Source organism: Castanea sativa, chromosome 10, assembly GCF_040712315.1.
Source record: "Castanea sativa cultivar Marrone di Chiusa Pesio chromosome 10, ASM4071231v1".
Taxonomy (NCBI): Eukaryota; Viridiplantae; Streptophyta; class Magnoliopsida; order Fagales; family Fagaceae; genus Castanea; species Castanea sativa.
This window is the reverse complement of record NC_134022.1, coordinates 32,252,524-32,271,616: the sequence shown is the minus strand read 5'-3', so window position 1 is coordinate 32,271,616 and position 19,093 is coordinate 32,252,524. Positions and strand designations below refer to the sequence as shown.

The window sequence follows — 19,093 nt, the reverse complement described above, 5'->3', positions numbered from 1 at the left end:
AACATAGATAACAATTTCACAACAAACAAACCATCCATGAATTCTTTGGATTCAAAGACTCAGGAGACGCACCTCTGGCCTGTAGGGTTAGGTACAGAAAGGAGGTCAAGCAATGTTATTTGATAGACCACAGCATACAGCATTGACAGACGTCAACTCTTTTAAGAAGGATTTTTAACTTTTCCAATTTCACATATATCGGCCTGATATCACATACATATAAGTGCACGACATCATGGTTTTAGTGTAGCTGCTTATGATGTTCAATGAAACTGCAGTAATTCATAATCAAGTGAATAAATTGTACGTTGACCATCAACTTACGACCCTTGTTTTTGTGGGCTTGGGATTAACCGTTAACAAAATATATAACACAAAATACAGACGTATGCGAAGTCAGACTGCATCAATGGACAATAATATTTTATATTTCATAACTTCAAATTTCTTTGAGACATAATAGGAAAGAGGAAACTCTATCATCAATACAAGGAGCAACTTTATTCACTTTTTGCCACAGTATATAGAGATTACAATGTTGGAACAACTTTATTCACTTTTTGTCACAGTATATAGAGAGATTACAATGTTTGCCATAATCTCCCCCCTTTGAAGTCATTCTATAAGCACTTTGATTGAAATCAAAATATGCCCAAAGGCAAGTCAGCCTACCAGATAATCCAAATGATTATCATAAGGACTTGCTACCATAAAGCAATTTTTGGTAAATGTCTGTTATATTAACTTTTGATAATATTTTAGGCTTAGAAATCATATATCCGGCTTCTCAACATAAGCTGAATGTCTCTCCACAATAACTCTAATAAGGTGATTCTCCACAACATCACCAACCTGAGTCTTGTCACGGCGAACTGATATCTTTTCATTGCTGGTAACAACTACAACCTCGTCTTTGCGAGTTAAAAGCTCATTTGCTAGAACCATATGCATCTTGTACTTTTTAAGAGCCATATCAGCCTTCTCCAAAAGTATTTTTATATCTGTCTCTAGCTGTTTAGTTAGGCAGAGGAAAACTTTTAGTCCCATCTCATTATAAAATAACAAATAAGTTCAGGAACTTATAGCAAAAGGCTTTCTATGCAAACTTCCAATGGAAGGGAGACTAATAGGCCCTCCACTTTCTTCAAGACATAAGGGATTATGAAAGACCATACATCATTTGCCTACCCTTTTCTATTTCTCAAATTCACACTACCAAAGAAGTATATGAAGCTAAAAACATTGTGACTACATCTTAGTTTAGTGGAAGTCCCAAACAAAACCTATGTAAGTCCCCCACAGATGACCTTGCCTCACTGATTCTCTCTTGCATGACATCATTGTAGATGTTGCTATGTATCCTTATAAAATAATTTATGGGTATGTCAAACCTATCATATTCACCCAAGTACAATTAACCAGTGGTGGCAAAAATATCCAACCTTGAAAGATATGCAGAAAGCCATTGGAGCCCAATCTTTCCTCAGTACCGTGAGCATCTTTGGCACTTGAACAAGTCGCATGTCCAGAGGACCAGATGCTGATTGTATTTTGTGTTCTGCCTGCAAACAAAACCATATCTTTTATAAAGAAAAGTACAAGACTTTTAAATTTCATGAAAAGAATTTGTCAGCACTTGTTTGAGTCAATAGAAGAGTGGGCGACAGTTATGAGAGCAGTCACAAGTTTCTAGAGAGGAAGCCTATGCTAAGGAAATGGCACAAAATCTAATATGCTAAGTTAAATAAATTTGACCTAACTTCCTTGGCTATAGTTGGAGCTTCAAAAAGCAAATTTGTGCTCTTTTTAGGTTTTTGTTGTTACTGATATAAAATATGATACTAATTTTAGATGAATTTGAATTATATAGTCAGCCTAAAATCCAATATGCAACTAACCAACAAAAGACTGAACTTACTCCAAGTCAGACCAATATCTGATACATTTTGTTAAATAACATTTTTTTTAATACATTTACAACAAATAATTGATTTTCAGTATGTTATAGATGATGATATTGGGAAAATTCTGTAAACAATCATGTGCTCTACCATGGTCGAAATAAAATGACAAAGAAGATCAAAATTATTTTACCCCTGCAATATATGACTGCCAATTAAGTGATGTGTGAGACAAGATGAATAAGAAATACAATATACCTATCCAAAAAAAAAATACAATAACTAACCTTTTTATCTTCTTTTTCCCCTTTTAAAAAAACCTCAGACATACAATTATAAATAATCATCTGTCAGACTTTCTTCAATATCAGAAAAAATAGCACCAAGCTTATTGTGGGTTTACAAATTAAGTAAAAATTCTCAGTGTTCACAAAATCCATTTTCCGGAGTACCAAATGCAGCAGTACAGAGGGAGTAAAAACTATAAAGTGCAATCTTTAAAAGCTCTAAATTTATTAAATCATTGCTATGCGAATTCAAGGACCATAAAGGCCAGGCATAAGCTCACCTATAAAAAAGAATTAAAAACCCTCAAGGGATATATATATATATATATTTTTTTTTTTTTTTGGCAGAGTACCAAATGCATCCAAAAGGATGAAATAAAAGAAAGGCAATATTCAACATGTTAACCATTACCATGCTCTTCCAAGGAACATAAAAGTCAGAAACTGCAGCTGCAAGATAAAACATTGCATGTGCCCCAAGACTCCTCAATGAAGTTGCAACCATCTGCAACATCTGTTCATAATCAAGGAGTAGGTAGTCAACTATTGTATCCAAAACCACCACACACTTTAGCAACATCAAATAAAGCAGCAACAAGTTCCTAGGTTGGAAAATTAGCCTAAAACAAGAAATAAAGCAACTATTTTATAATACCTAGGCACTTTAACAAAATGGTTTTACCAAAAAGAAATAGTAATTTATACAAGGGAAAGGCTAACCATACACAGGTAGCAATTTGCACCACAAGGGATTCAATATAATCATCAAATGCCATTCAGTGCCAAAAAATAATAATAAAAAAGGGGAAAAAAATGTTGACTGTTCAAGGGGCATGGTACATGAAATAAAGCCATCCAACAGAAAACAAATCATACAACCTTAAGAGTTAGGACTCCTAAATGTTATATATAAACTTTTTTTTTCATCTAAGCAATATACTGTAGCTTTCACTGTCTTCAAGAAAAATACACAGTTATATAATTAAAAGTAAACTGACAGCAGCACATTTTGGTGTTAAAGAAAAAAAAATAATGATTACCTGAAGATACTCAAATATGGTTGTAAAGGGAAGTTTTAACAAGAAGCCTTCTGCTACTGCCTGCAATAACAAAAAGCCAAAGTGGCCCACTGTTATGCTGAGCTAATCTTCATCCATCCCATTATAAACAAAGAGAGCAAAGATTCAAAATTCAGGGGGAAAAGGTGAAGAAAAACATGCAGAACATATATACATATATAAATAGTCCATACAGCATGATGCTCAGAAATAGCCTTCTTCACTGCTTCAGAATGTGACTCGCGCACTGAATTATGAAACAAAATTCAGTCATTTTTATAAGAACCATCAGTGCATTATATAATATTTGATCGTAAGAATTTGACAAATTAAAGTTCTCAAAAAAAATAAAGGAGAAAGTAACAGTAAAAAATTCCCCTCCCATAATCAAAAGACAAAACCCCCCCAAAATTCTACTTTATTTATGTCATTCTATGATTAAATCCTACATATCAGTTCACAAAATCTGAAAAAAAAATATAAAAAATTAAAACTCCTAATGAGAAACATAAATAATAGACAACAAGATATAATGCAACTAAGGTGATTGTGGAGAAAAATTGACATCTTGGCACTTTTTATATTGAATAATTGGGTCATGGCTTTCAAGTAACAGAAGCTACAAACCTCGTATACTAGACTCATCAGTGTATTCAAAACATTCGAGTAAGGGATCCTCAGGAAGAGATCTACAGTATGGCTGGTAGGATCCCCTGCATAAATTACATACATTACCCACCATATGACAAGAAGAATTCCCACTTGTAAACTTCTTGGAGTTAATGGATAGCATAAAACACATTGAAGACTAGAACTCACCTCCTATATAAAAAGATAACTGCATATCCGGCCTTTATAAAATACCTGCAAGATAATCACCTTACCAATATAGTTAACATATCATATAGCTTTGCAAATTAAAAAAGTTGTTCAATAAGGAGTAAAGTGCCTTACTCCGTGGATGTTGCCCCTCTATGGCCCGAGCTGAAGTTATCAATGTAGCGCACACAACGTTGCTCCAAAGGAACAGTTGTACCACCGGATGTCACACACACAACTCTCCTAGCTTCTCCATTTCCTAAAAGCATGTTTCAAATCAAAACGAACACACTATTTAATATATAATAAATGGAGACCAATTCAAGTCAAGAAACTAAAAAATGTATCCATGTGATTAACTAGAGGATGAACTTGCCTAGTGATAACAAATTCCTCTCGATGAATTTCTTCAATTTTTCACCGATATCATCACTGTTTTTTAGAGGAGGAGCTGATTCAAAAAATGATTTGATTTCTGCATCCAGTGTTTCTTGTGGAACTCCCAGTTCATTTGTTACATCCATCAAAAAAATCCTACAGCTATTTTCTTGTCAAAAAAACCCAAACTCGAATTCACACACACAGAAATCATGTCATAGCCCACAAGTTTGGGACTAGATAGTTGATAGAGGATATTAAGTGCAACAACAAAAGAAGAAAAAAAAAAGATAGTGAATGAAATATGAAACTTCAGTGTGATATAAAAGCTACCTCATACTCAAGTATATGAATACTAAATTTAAACCCAACCAAATAATAATAATAATAACCGTAAGATCATTACTGTAATATGAAAGGAATTGAAAACAGATCCAATTAGGCAATAAAGTTTTAATTTTTAAGAATACCCATTAAAATTTAGATAAATGTTAACCTCAGAGAAAGCATAACAAACAAATCCCACGCAGAAACTAGTTTTAAATGATGGGATTTGTAACCCCATCAATATATATGAACCTACTGAGCTACCAGAACCAATATAAAAACGAAGCAAAGAAAAAAAAAGAAGAACTTTGATTGAGTTTACAGTACAAACACTTACCCCAAAAATGTGAGAAATGAGTGAAAGGGTCAAAGTTTTCAATTGTGTGTGAGAGATAAGAAGACTTGAAAGCGTTTATATAGATATCCCATTCCCAGGGAGACTGTTTCGAGAGCTCAAATGTTTCTGCAGTGAGATTCGTTTACTATAAAAGAGTAGTGCTTTCTCTTTTCTGTTTTTTTTTTTTTTTTTGGGAAATTACACTTTTGTCCGCATGTGTTGTTGCTTGGAATATACTTTTAAAAAATCGTTGTTTGGTAACGTTGATTATATTTTTTTCAAATATGATTAGATAAAAAATGTATATAAAAATACGTGTAATATTAAAAAGTGTTGTTCAAATAACCACACCAAACAGCCCCTATTGCTTGTGAAAAACACTTTTTAAAAATGATACTTTACTCACTTGTGTTCCAATCTGTTATTAAAATGCTGTCCACTTGCCGTCACTTAACTCCATTTAACATTTTAACTTAAAAATACAATAGAAACTTCTTTTTTTTTTTTTTTTGAGAATCAACACAATAGAAACTTAATGAAAACACCAAAAGGCCGTTTGGTAACGTTGTTCTAATAACACCAAAGGGTCGTTTGGTAACATTGTTCTAATGACGTTGTTTGTATTTTTTGAAAATTAGTGTGGTGTTGTTTAAAAACTGAAAAATGTTGCTTGAATTACCATACCAAACGGCCCCAAATCTTTGAGAAACAAACCTGCCTTATGGCCTGTTTGGATGTTTAAAAAAGGAGGGGGAGTAGAGTAGAGGGAAGGGGAGTAATTCAATTACCTTGTTTGGGAGTTTTTTAAGGAAGAAGGGGGAGGGATTTTGAGGGGTTTGAAGGGGTTTCAACTACTTCCAACTCCCTCATTTTTAATTCCCCAAATTGGAGAGATTTGGAGGGAGAGTAGAGCACATAAAATTATTGATAAAGTAAGTTACCTAATTTACCCTTATTATATTTATAAAATTACAATGTTAAAAACAAGGGGAAGGGCTAATTACTCCCTTCCCCCTTACTAATTATAAAAACATCCAAACAAGGTGGAGGGTAATCATTCTACTCTACTCTCCTCCCCACTACTCCCCTCCCCTCTACTCCCCTCTACTCTCCTCCTTCTCTAAACTCCCAAACAGGCCATTAGAATCTTCACCCTCTCTCTTCAATATCAACACAATTTCATAATTAGGCAATCAAACCTACATAACCATACAATAGCCATCTGTTTGGTTGCCGAGAAAACCAAGGAAAATAACCAAAAAAAAACCTAGTTTGAATAAATCAAAACAAATCTGAGATTCCAATTTTGTTACAAAAATTTTAATTTTTCTCTATAATTTAACGCAAAGAGAAATATCCAAAGTATAGAATGTCTTACCTGATAAATTAAAAGGCAAGGGACTCTGATGAAGCTAGAGAGAGAGGAGAGTGAATATTAATTGGGTTGAAATTGAAGGAGGAGACATGTAAAGTTGGATTTGTAATTTTATATAATGAAATTTTGTTGATACGATAACATAGGACTCTGTTAAGCGTACGGGATTTGTCCGATAACATAGGACTCTGGTAACTGGGAAGGAAGTGTTGGAGTGAAATATGGAACCTTGATTTTTGGTGGGAACTTATTTTACTTGAGGGCTAAGTTCTGATGAACGGCTTTAGTATTTTTCAACCAAGAAAATGAAAGGAATAAATAATAAAGAGAGAGGGTGAAGGTTCTAGGGCAGGTTTGTTTCTCTAAGATTTTATGTTTTGAATCAATTTCTATTATGTATTTAAGTTAAATGGTGTTGCCAAAGGTTTTGTAGCTGAATTGGCACCTCCTCATGTACAAAGTGCTTAGGGTCTAAAAGAAGAAAAAATTCAAACTGCGAGGTTAGCAGCATATTGTAATTATCTTTAAAAAAAAAAAAGTTAAATAGTGTTAGACTAACACAAGGCCACATGTGGGGAAAGTCTTGTTGCTGTAGGGGAGTAAAATTTCATTTGTTTATTCAAAGTGGTTATGGTATTTTTAGAATAAATCATATGTGGGTAAAGTGTAATTTTTCTCTTTTTTTTTTTCTGGTTTTTTGTTTTTTGAATGTTTTGCGTTCAATGTCTACTTTTAATGATTATACTCTTAAATTAAGACACTAATTAATTTTTTGTATAAACAGTAATTAAATCTTAGATCTTTTATTCAACTATCAAAAAAAATTTATCAGATCTTTTAATTTTAAACGTTAGTCTATCTCTTTCTTTCTTTCTTCTTTTTTTTTTTTTTCTAAAGTGATTTTAATTATTAGTCAAATGTATAAAGAGTGAGACTTTAATAGCCGCCCGCCAATATCAACGATGACAGTAGCTTTACCACAAACTCAAAGACCACAATTAAGGTAAGGGTGAGGCACCGACCCAAGTAACATGTCCCACTCAATTCCTAAAAGAATAAAGTTTGGGTTTGGGGTGAGTGATCCATTTGGCGGTAGCCGATAGGGAATATACATATGAATTAAATTTGAGTTCATTTATGGAAACATCTTGATAGTTTTTTTTTTTTTTTTTTTTGAGCTCTCTCTTTTTCTTTTTCTTTTTTTTATAAAGAGTTTCAACTTATGTCGTCCGCTTCTGATGAGCGCTCTTTGTCATCAGACCAAGACACCAATCAGTTTTTAGTGTAAGCAGGGATTGAACCTCAAATCTCTTATTCAACCATCAGAGACTTTACCAATTAAGCTAACTGAAACCCACAAACAACTTGATTATTGGAGACAAGTGGGTACCATTATTTGATATATACATAGTTACTGCTTATATAAGTATCTGTAACTTGTAAGTCAGCTTGTGTTCCCCAATTCAACAGCTTAAACCTGCTTCTTCTTTTCTACTCACCCAAAAAAAAAAAACATCTTTTTTTGTAATTGAACATTTTTTACACCAAAAAAAAAATTAAATCACATTTGGTCCTTAATTTTTAGAGTTTGCTTTTCATTTTTTGTTCCTAATAAAATCAATTGTGTCAAAATTTAATCCATAATTTTTAAAAAAAATAATGTTTTGAGAAAAATACTCATACAACCCCGTAAATTTTCAACTGATGGCCAAAACACCCCCTAAACTTTTATGTTGATCAATTTACTCCATAAACTATACACATTTCCCAAATCAATACCTATGTTAATTTGGTGTTAAAAAACTAATTAAATAAAAACATGTGAGATGCACATGTTTTTTAACAACTAACTAAACCACACATGATAGAAAGAAGAGAGAGGAGAGACCAGAGGTCTGACTGGTAGAGAAGAGAGAGAGAAAGAGACAGTAGAACCAAAGCTGCTATAGAGCATCTTTTTGTCGTCTCGCCACCCTTGGACCAACGGCGCCTCGGTAGTTCCGCTAAGCCGTTCACCAACCACCACCTGGTAATTTTTTTCCCCCTTTCTTACATATTGCTATTTAATTCCACAAAGAACTTTTTTATTATTTCCATGTGCAAATTTCTATAGTAGAAATTCTTGGTTTAGTTTAATTTTTGGGTTGGGTCCCAGTGATATTCTTGGATTTTTTTTATCTCCATGTGTCATTTACCAATTGTTGCTTTTGAGTATGCTACACAGCTATTTGTTTAAGTGTCTGAGAGAGATATGATTACTACTCTAATGGTTTAGAGTCCATTTGATAAGAGATTTCTAGTAACATTATTTAAATATTGTGAAAATACGAGTGGGTGAAAGAGTGTTGTAGAAATACATGTTATGGTGTATAAACAACAAAAACGATTATTTAAACAACAATACCAAATGGGCCATTAATCTTACCAGTAATGCTTGAAACTAGCTACACGCATTTGAGCATCCACATTTGTGCTAAATAGCTATATTGCTATTTTTAGCATCACCAAGTACCAAAATGTGCCCTATAATGGTGGAGCCAAAGCTATATTTTTTGGCTCCACACACAACTACAGTGCACACTACTTTTAGCTGACTGATATATATATATGTGTGTATATATATATATATATATATATATTATTTGTATATTCACACTGCTTTTGATTATTTTACTCATTTTTATTCTTTCTTTTATTCTTATTTTCTTCTTTTGCGTTCACACTGTTATTATTGGTGCGTTCACACATCTTTTACTTTTCTTTTTTCTTTTTTTATATAGTGTTCACACAGCTATATATTGTTTGTGCATTCACACTGCTATTGTGACGTTTATTTTATTGTGATGTTTATATTATTTTATTGTGTTGAAAGTTAAAATAGATCCACTAATGCTACTTGATGTTTTGTAAAGTGAGTAGGTAAAATAGATAAAATAACTTTTTATGGTACTAAATAACTAAAAAAATAACTCCACTAATGTGGAGGCTATTAGTGGGTGTGCAAAATATGCACCTAATGTCAATGTTGCAATTGTCAAATATGGGACAAATAAATTCTTTATAGTAATCTTTTGGCAACTTTTGTCTGCCATCCAGTATTGCTGCGAGGGGAATGACACTTGTTCGCCTTTTGACACTGTTGCAGAATTCTACTTAAATCCATAAAGCCAACTGGTTTACAATTAATTAACCATAATGCTTCCTCACTCTATTTCAGCTGGTGCAGAATTTATAATTAAAATCCATTGCTTAATCTTGTGGGCAATATGGCAACTTTATTTGCAACTAATCACTAACTTCCCATAGTTGATAAAGTTGCATCATCAACAATTATTCTCATAAATTCTTATAATTAGGGTGTGTTTACTTGTCCAAAACAGGTCTTGACAAAAACATTGGCTTCAAATTTTCGTTAACTACAAAGACTTATCATAATTAAAAAAGTCAAAAGGCTGGAAAAAATTCAGAGATATGATATTCCTCTTGAGTTTCATAATTGACTTGGCCCCACGTTTTGCAATCTCCAACAGGTGTGATAAGTGCAAAGACAGAATGATAGATGTTATCATATTGAACTGGAAGCTGTAGATTCGTATAGTTCTAATCCAATTTGATAGACTGCTAAGCCACCACATTCAAGAAGAGAGGAATTGTCCTTTTTATTGAATTCAAGTTTTTTTTTTTCCCTCTATTCTCTATATTGTGTTTATTTTTATTTTTTTTTCCTCCAGCTCTTTTATTAATGTTCTTGTTAATTTTTTGTTGTAGTCATGGATGAATGTCCACTATCACTCTTCAATTTTAAACCAAACAAAAAATTAAACCAAACCAAGAATTACTACCAGGAATTTCACAGAGATCCAATTGAAAAATTAAACCAAACCAAGAATTTTTACTATATAAATTCGCACATGAAGATGAAAAAAAACATACCAGTTGGTGGCTGGTGAACAACATGACGGAACCACTAAGATGCCACCAATCCAAGGGCAACGAAACAATGGAAAGACGCTCTGCAGTGGCTCTCTCTCTCTCTCTCTCTCTCTCTCTCTCTCTCTCTCTCTCTCTCTCTCTCTCTCTCTCTCTCTCTCTCTCTCTCTCTCTCTCTCTCTCTCTCTCTCTCTCTCTCTCTGGTCAGACCTCTAGTCTCTCATCTCTCTTCTTTCTATCGTGTGTGATTTAATTAGTTTTTAAGGAACACATGCATTTCACATGCTTTTATTCTGTTAGTTTTTTGACACTAAACTAACAGAGATATTGATTTGGCAGATGTATATTGTTTACAGAGTAAATTGGCCATTGGTTGAAAGTTTAGGAAGTGTATGGGTATTTTTCCCTAATGTTTCAATGTGCTCTTTGTTGTTATATGCTCATAGAAAAATTAAGTCTTTAACAAATTAATTATAGGGCACATTGTCTTCTAAAAAACGAAATTATGGGTCACACTGGGATATGAATCATACAATTCCAATATCTTGGATCATAATGATCTCAACCCTTTTTAAAAAAATTGAGAAATAGACACCACCTTTTTTTTCTTTTTTCTTTTTTTGAGAAACAAACACGCACAGGAGGAAGAGGAAAAAATATTCTAATATAAAGGCACGTCACAAACTTACTCAAAAGTTATAGTAATTTTTAAGATGAACAAACGTCATCCATTTAAACCTTTTGCATAGAACTTTTTACTTTTTACAAATCCATCGTAATCATATGAAGTCAAGTAATTAAACAACATGAAGAATCCAAAGCTCCTGTTTGACCACCAAGAAACCAAAACAAAATAAACATTGAATCAGTTATAGGTCAAATCAGTTAGTTAAATTTCTAATTCTAAATAGCGAAAAACGAATACATAAAAGAAGATGTTCGATTTTCACCTTTCTAGGAATTTTATCTAAATCCAAACAAACAAATAAGCCAGAGAACCAAATTAGGGGCCAAAAACTTTTATCACAATTCCACACCAAGTAACTAATTTAATTCCGCGCTCAATTAATTAAACAAAATCTAAGATTTCAAAATTAAATTTTATTTTCTTTCTATCATTTTTCTCATTTTAGGGCAAGGACTGGTTGGAACACGAGAAAAATGAATACAAAAATCTGAAATTGCGGCATACCGACACCATATTCATTTCATGAGATGACTTTGCCGCATCCTATTCTACTCATATGACAAAGCAAGTTGTGATGATGGAGATATAACATATTCGTAGGAGCAAAGTTTAAGTAGTTATCAAAGTCAACACTATAATTCAATTACATTTAAAAACCCGTAAGTGTTAGTTTTTTTTAGGCTGGAGTTAGACCCATCCAACTTCTATTTAGTTCATGATTTGGACAGCTTATCTTTGTTGATCAAAGACATTAAATAAGGTACATTTTTGGGTCTATTAGTTCTAACCAAGGAGGATTGTGAGGAAGTCACAATCGATCACCATCCACTAACCACTTCTTTAAAAGAGACAGCTGAGATCATTTTAATCATGTTGGGACTGGGAGTTGAATCCTATGACTTCCTTCCCTTTTTGTGGACCGAAAGGCTTTTACCTACGAGGATTTGGTCTTATAACCACTGTTTTTTTGGATGGCCCATTTTAGGTCCAATGGACTATACAGCTGGAAGAAACCTCTTATGATAACAATTGTTTATTGGCCCATTAGAGGCCTAATGGACTGCATAATGAGGGTAGCGGGTAGCCTCTTCTTCCTTCCCTCCTTAATATGTAATATTATTAGCTATCACTAATAGGTTATCCTCCAACAACAACAACAACAAAAAAAAAAAAAACCCTATAACTATAGGTTTTTTCTTCTAAGGAAGAGCTATAATTAGTTAACTCACCTGAGGAGTGAAAAATGAACTTTTTTCAACTTGCTCTCAGAAGTCTTAGAAAGTAAAAGAAACCAACTTGTGTTGTATAATATAAGATTCAAACCTCTTCAGTTTGTACCAATTATGGATGCAGCTATAAAGGAGCTTTTGTTAAGACTCTAGTACAATACATTACTGTAGCATTCTTATGCAGTGAATACTGGTACAGAGTTAGTTAGTTGATTAAGACATGTATTAAAAGCTTGTACTTAGTTAGTTGAGTGACTAAGCTGTAATGGGTTGTACTCTGTTAGTAGCAGTAGTTGTACTCTGTTAGTTAGTGAGTAGAGTATAAGACTAAACTGATTGTAATATGGATTCAGTTGAAGAATAATACATTGAATAGTTCTCTTTGAGTTACTATTAGAGGCCTAGTTCCCTCGAAGAACTACAAGGGTTTAAAGGTCAAAAGAACATTAAGGATCAATAGATCTTTATCAGCTTTGGAAGAAGTACCATCTTTTTTAAGAGGAAAAAGGAATTCTAGCTATTAATTCTCAAGAAGTAGCTCTCTCTAAACAAGCTCAGTTTAGCCTTCTTTTCAAATTACAGATCAACAAATATTTTAATAAGGAGACATTCAAATCTACCATTCAACAACTTTGGAGATGCACATATGGTGTAACTATCAAAGAAGTAGGGAACAATCTATTTATGGCTATCTTTGCAAATGAGGAGGACATGGTTGAAGTTCTAGACATAAGTCTATGGTATTTTGATAAAAGACTTATTTTGTTATTGCATTTCGATGGTGATCTCAGCCTAACTAATGATACTTTCCAACGTTCTCCCTTTTGGATTAGGGTTTCAACATTCTTACTAAAAGTATGAATAAAACTGTTGATATTCATATTGCCAATGAGATTGATACTCCTCTTTTGGTTGAAGCTCCAAAGAGTGGTCTTGCTTGGGGCCCTATCCTTCGTATTTGAATAGACATTGATATCACAAAACCTTTAATAAGGGGAAAAATAGTTCATATTGAAGATGTGGAAGAAGGATGGGTCTTTTTTAAGTATGAGAGACTACCTAGTTTCTACTATCATTGTGGTATTCTTGGTCATCAAGATCATGAATGTCAAAAAATTCAAAAAAGGTTGTCTTTTTTCTGATGAGGATGAGTTCCAATTTGGTCCATGGCTTTGTGCTATAGGTCCAAAAGGTTGGATCATAATCAAATTTCTAATTTCGAACAAGATAGTATCCTAACTAAATCCACAATATCCAGAAATCTCATCCCCTCGTCAAATCTAAATTCCAAATCACCAAATAACCCACAACAAATCATTTTGAATACTTCCAAAGATCCTGTCAAATTCCTTTGGATAAGTCTAATCCTGTTTCTAAGGAGAATTTTAAATACAACTACGACAACAACTGATAAGGAAGTTACACCCCAGTATCTGAGTCTGGGGCACAACTAGTAGGTGAGAAGGATAAGAAGATGGTTATCAAAGGAAATTTGAAAACGATCCCAACTATGGAAAACAAAAATTCAAATGGGGGGTACTCAAACATTGATGTGGAGAAGGAGATAACCACAAATTTTCCTGAGGATTTATCAAGCCACAACAAATCATCCCTTCGATCATGGAAACGTATATTACCTGATCCCAACAACCAGTCATCCATTGATGTCTTGAATCATTCTTCTCATCTAGCCAAGCGTGCATCCATAGCCTCCACTCCTTTGGATTCTCCTACTCACAAAAAACAAGTTATAGGTAGGGATAGTATGAGTCTTTTGCAATACTTCGTTGGTACTTCTCCAACATGAAATTGTATTTGTCTATTTCACTGTCAAAGAAGACTACATCAGTGGGTTCTGGATTTCTTCTACACAACAACGTAGGTGAAGTGTTAGCTGCATCATGTGTTCAGGCAGAGAAGAATTTGAATACTTTGATTAGAGATAGTTTTGATATTAACATCTTGTCCATACTCGAACTGGCATCAGAGTTACAAGGGATGAATAATTGAACACTACTTTCATGTATCCTCCATTTTGCACAGAAGGCAAAACTGATCATCATCAACTCTACACATGACTACCAATAAACTTCTTTTTTTCACGTGTGTTGGTGGGTTTCATCCTATACAGAAATACTGCTTTCATCCTCCATTTTGCACCAAAGGCAAATCCAATCATCAACTCTACTCACAATCTAATGATATTCTTTCTCTTTATAATTATGAATATTAGAATTTGATAATTAGACGCATTATAAGTGACCAAGGGTATTGTAACTCAATCGATTAATAGTATTTTCAACAAAAATATTAAGGGTTAAAATAATTTCCCTGGTCCAAAAAAAAAAAAACACTCATCGTAAGTGTGAGATTGTTTCACTTTTTATTATTATTGCAATTCATTTACTATTTTATGAGATAGTAGTAAAATATCGTATGCTAAGCTTAAAAAAAGATTCCCGCCAAGCCCAACCGTTTCGAGAAACAGAAAGAACCAACCGCTCTCTCTCTCTCTAAATAAACACAGTACCTTCCAACCCAAGAAACCATTTTTCTTGCAGCTTGCAAGAGTGAAAGACGCCCGCTATTCTATTCCAATGGCAGAAGAAGACACCAACTCCAACTCCAACTCCAAGTTCCAGACCCATATCGAAATCAAGGCCCCTCCTCCTCCTCCTCCTCCTCCACCACCACCACCATTCACGTTCGATAGCGCTGACACTACTACTTTCCAACTCCAAGACCAAATCAAGTTCAGCTGCTTCGGTTCCCGCTCTCAGCGCCGCCGCAGCGGCGACACGTGGATCATCTCCGTCTTCGTGATCCTCCACGTCGTTGCCTTCTTCGCCACCATGTTCGTCAATGACTGCTGGAACAATTCCCACCAAGACTGCGCCTTCAAGCTGCTTGGGAGGCTCTCTTTTCAGCCTCTCTCTGAGAATCCCTTGCTTGGTCCTTCTGCTTCCACGTGAGTTTTTTTTTTCCAATTTTACTAACAAAATCTTCTTCTTTAATCGGTTTCTTTATCTGGGTTTCAGTTTCTTTGATGATTCCTTCTCTAATTGGTTAATTTCATTTTGGGGTTTGAGTTTCTTTGACCTGAAAAGTTTGTATTGGAACTGTCTTTTTGTTGTTGATTGCTGAAGAAATTAGTAATGGTTTTAGCAGCTGTTAATCTTTTATGCTGGGTTTCTAGTAAATTCTGAGAATTTTTTTTTTTTTTTTTGGAAAATTACATTTTAATGCCTATAGTTTAGGGTGTAACAAATTAAATCCTTTAGAATCAATTTAAGTGAAATTAATGCATATAGATTATGAGGGTTTAAAATGTAGTTTACCCTTTTTTATCATGTATGTCTCTAAAATTATGTTCTTACCTGTCTTTCTTATATATAGTAATATTGTTGACAAGGAAGTTTGAGAAATGTCTTCTTCTTTTTTCTTTTTTTTTCTTTTTTTTGTGTGTTTTGGGTCTCTCTATATGTTTAATGGACTTAAGCTTGCTTAATAAAAGTTAGGACCTTTGGAGTTCGGATAGTGATGGTGATTCAGCCCTAGAGAACTAAAAATGTGTGTGTGGTTCAGTGGTTCTTTAGTTCCAAAGCCAATTTAACATCCTCTAATTTTGGAGACTGAACCAAAGTTTTGTAGTGCAGCTTAATAGTACTTTGTGTTGTCTTTAGTTCATGTTTTAGTATGTAAATCTTCTGTTTGTTATCCTCTTAGCCTTTTGTGTTTTGACTTGTCATTTTCACTGAATAATTGCAACTACATGTTAGAACATGATTCTAATATGTTGCCTTATATTTTTCACTGATCAGACAGATCTCAGCCCAATGCTATTAGTTGGCTCTATCTGGTGGTTTCCAACAATCTCAAATTGATGCTTTTCAATGTTGCAGGCTAGGTAAAATGGGAGCTCTTCAACATTCATTCTTAACAGAATATCACCAAACTTGGCGTCTTTTCACATTTCCATGTTTGCATGCTGGAGCTATCCACCTTGTCATCAACCTCTGCAGTGTTGTCCTTATAGGGGTTTTCCTAGAGAAAGAATTTGGACAGTGTAACTATTTTCTTCTCTTTAGTCTGATTCGCTTAATCAAATAAGTATACAGCTAAATCTTGAAAAGTGTTGTAAAGAATTTTACCTTCTTGCTGTTTTTATTTCTGTTGGGCAGTAAGGATTGGGTTAGTATATATACTCTCGGCTTTTGTTGGTACATTGGTGGCTGCACTTTTTGTCAGAAACATTCCAGCAGTTGGTGCATCCGGAGCTCTATATGGATTGCTTGGAGCTATGCTCTCTGTGCTTATTCGTAACTGGAAGATTTACTCCAATAAGGTCCTTCACCTTCTTCTTTTCTCAACTACCAGTTATCACTCTATACCACTAGTCTGATTTTTTTTTTTTTTAAGAAGACATACCATTAGTCTGATTAAGTGGTCTAATAATTGCTTTTTTCTTTGATTGCAGTTTTCAGCTGTAGCATCAATTTTCTTTGTCACCATGATCAATTTCGTCCTTGGTTTGCTACCTTATGTAGACAATTTTTCAAATATTGGAGGTTTTATATCAGGTTTCCTGCTTGGATTTGTGCTTTTGTTCAGCCCTCAGCTCAGGCTAGTGGCTCAAAACAAAGGAGACCTCTTTGAGTATGGTGTTAAAGATTCTATCAAGTTGAAGTTGAAGCAGAAGCTAGACAGGCCAGTCCTGAGGAGTATTTCTCTTCTTCTTTTTGGTCTTATGTAAGTTCTTTTTCTTCCTTTCTTTGCATGGCAAGCTTTCTCTTACTAGTTGCTAGAAATTTTTGGCGGGTGATATGTTATAAGAGGAGCTTGTTCTTCATGCAGACTTGCTGGATGTATTGTAGCAGTTCTTCAAGGTGTTAACATCAGCCCATATTGCAAATGGTGTCAATACGTTGATTGTGTTCCTTTCAAATGGTGGAGCTGCATAGACAAAGCAACTTCTTGTGAGGTATAGATTTATTTACTATTAGCAATTCTTTTGATGGATTAATGACAATTAATTCACGCTCCAGTATGACATTGAACCTGTGACTTCACCCTTCACCCCTTGTTTATGGAGGGAGGAAATGCCACTTGGTCCAAAGACTAATGGCTTTTTTTAGCAATTTGATTGTTTATAATGTCAAAACCTGAAAGTAGCAATCTAAATGGGAAAAAAATCAGGAGAGATAGGATAACAACTTTGGATTTGTATGATAGTACTGGTATGTATGTTTCTGACTGCACAAAGGAAGTGAAACCATTGCCTCATACTGAATGTAGATTATTTGTTAAAATTACTGCCATATGCCGTAACTGATTTTTTCTCAGTATGGTTAGTCAAATTATTTTTAATGAAGATGGATGGCTTCTCCCAATACAATTCTGCATCAATTAAGTTCATATTCATCTGTATTTTTGTACTTTCCTGATGGCCTTTCTTGCTTGCTTTGATTTCAACTCTGTCTGCAACTTACGTAGTTTGATACCCTCTTAAGTTTTCTCCGTAAGGGGCAAAAAATATTTGTTTTAAGAATGTCTACCTCAAAAGACTTCTTTGTACATAAAATTTCTTCTTCCTTCCAAGTCTCTACAAATGGGCTACAGCATGTTATGATATAATTGATACTTTGATAGACCAATCAAAAAAAAGAAAATTGATACTTCGATAGACTCTAGTTTATATTCTATGCTAATGCTGGTAAATTTTAAATGCAGACCATGGTAAGCAATGAACAGTTGACATTGACCTGCCTGAGTGATGGAAACTTCAGGGTTTTCCCTTTCACTAACATTTCACAAGCAAGGATAGAGGATTTGTGCAGTCTGATATGCTCATAAAAACTTATGAGGCCTGTTGATTTTGTTACAAAATGGTAGAACTAGACAAAATTTAATGTGCATATCATGCTAATGCTAGTCCCGAGTTAAATGTAGACCATGGTGAGCAATGCAGATTTGATATTGACCTGTATGAGTTGAATACAGGCAACTTCAAGGTTGTCCCTTTCATTAACGCTTTGCTAGTTAGAATTAAGGGATTTGTGCAGTCTGATGTACTCATGAATACTTGTGAGTTTTGACAATTTTGTTATGAACAGGTAGAACTGTACATGTTATAATATCGATATTTTGTTGATTACTAGTTAGAATATTTGTAGCACTGTCAGTTGCTTGTGTTTCAATTATTGAAATAGTATAATTGAACAGTTAGCGCATCCAATGAAATGAAGTCAATCTTGAACATGAATTAAGCGAATGGGCTAAATTGATGAACCAAATTGAATGTCCTCCTTCTCTTTGGTTGAAGGTTGCCAGTCAAGTTAAAGTACTGATTTTTCCCAACACTATAGAGCCCATAGATTTTGGAGGACAAAGCTTTATGTGTGCAGACTGAAAACATGCCTCAATGCTGTTGGAATACTTAAAAAAGTAATAATTCAAGAGAAACACATATAATACATCTATCAATTAACAATTATATCATGTGCATATGTAATAAAATTCAACAATAAAATGTGAGAAATATACATACTAGGTTAATGTTATTCAAGGACCTCACAAGCAATCAGGATGCTCTCCCCAGCTGGTCAGGATTAACAAGAGTTTTATTTTCTCTTTTCACACCCCCTTGCAAGTGTGACCTTGACAATATTTATGATATTCAGAAATGACATGACCAGCCATAAAACCCTTCCTATCGCAACAACACTTCATGTAACAAATATGTTACATTTGTTAATAAACAACTT

At 34.0% G+C, this 19,093-nt stretch overlaps 2 protein-coding genes across 4 annotated transcripts; one reads left to right on the top strand and one right to left on the bottom strand.

The window, feature by feature from the left end:
* Window positions 1-477: 477 nt before the first annotated feature.
* Window positions 478-5,247, bottom strand: LOC142611722 (phosphopantothenate--cysteine ligase 2-like). 3 transcript variants are annotated; one of them, XM_075783839.1, is made up of 10 exons: window positions 5,108-5,247; window positions 4,442-4,605; window positions 4,201-4,324; window positions 4,066-4,110; window positions 3,874-3,959; window positions 3,441-3,493; window positions 3,229-3,288; window positions 2,601-2,702; window positions 1,443-1,562; window positions 478-1,011 (listed from the first exon to the last, which is right to left on the bottom strand). In XM_075783839.1, the coding sequence occupies exons 2-10, from the start codon at window positions 4,587-4,589 to the stop codon at window positions 772-774; spliced, it is 978 nt and encodes a 325-aa protein (XP_075639954.1). In that variant the 5' UTR covers window positions 4,590-4,605; window positions 5,108-5,247; the 3' UTR covers window positions 478-771. The 3 variants fall into 3 exon arrangements, with proteins under 3 accessions (XP_075639954.1, XP_075639953.1, XP_075639955.1); XM_075783838.1 differs by having other exon boundaries at window positions 4,442-4,599; window positions 5,108-5,238; XM_075783840.1 differs by having other exon boundaries at window positions 4,442-4,612; window positions 5,108-5,222.
* A 9,679-nt stretch (window positions 5,248-14,926) lies between these two features.
* Window positions 14,927-18,308, top strand: LOC142611782 (inactive RHOMBOID-like protein 8). The gene is made up of 6 exons (XM_075783918.1): window positions 14,927-15,297; window positions 16,232-16,395; window positions 16,511-16,674; window positions 16,807-17,078; window positions 17,184-17,310; window positions 18,060-18,308. Exons 1-6 carry the CDS (start codon window positions 14,927-14,929, stop codon window positions 18,180-18,182), a joined length of 1,221 nt encoding a protein of 406 aa, XP_075640033.1. The 3' UTR covers window positions 18,183-18,308.
* The last annotated feature ends 785 nt before the right edge of the window (window positions 18,309-19,093 follow it).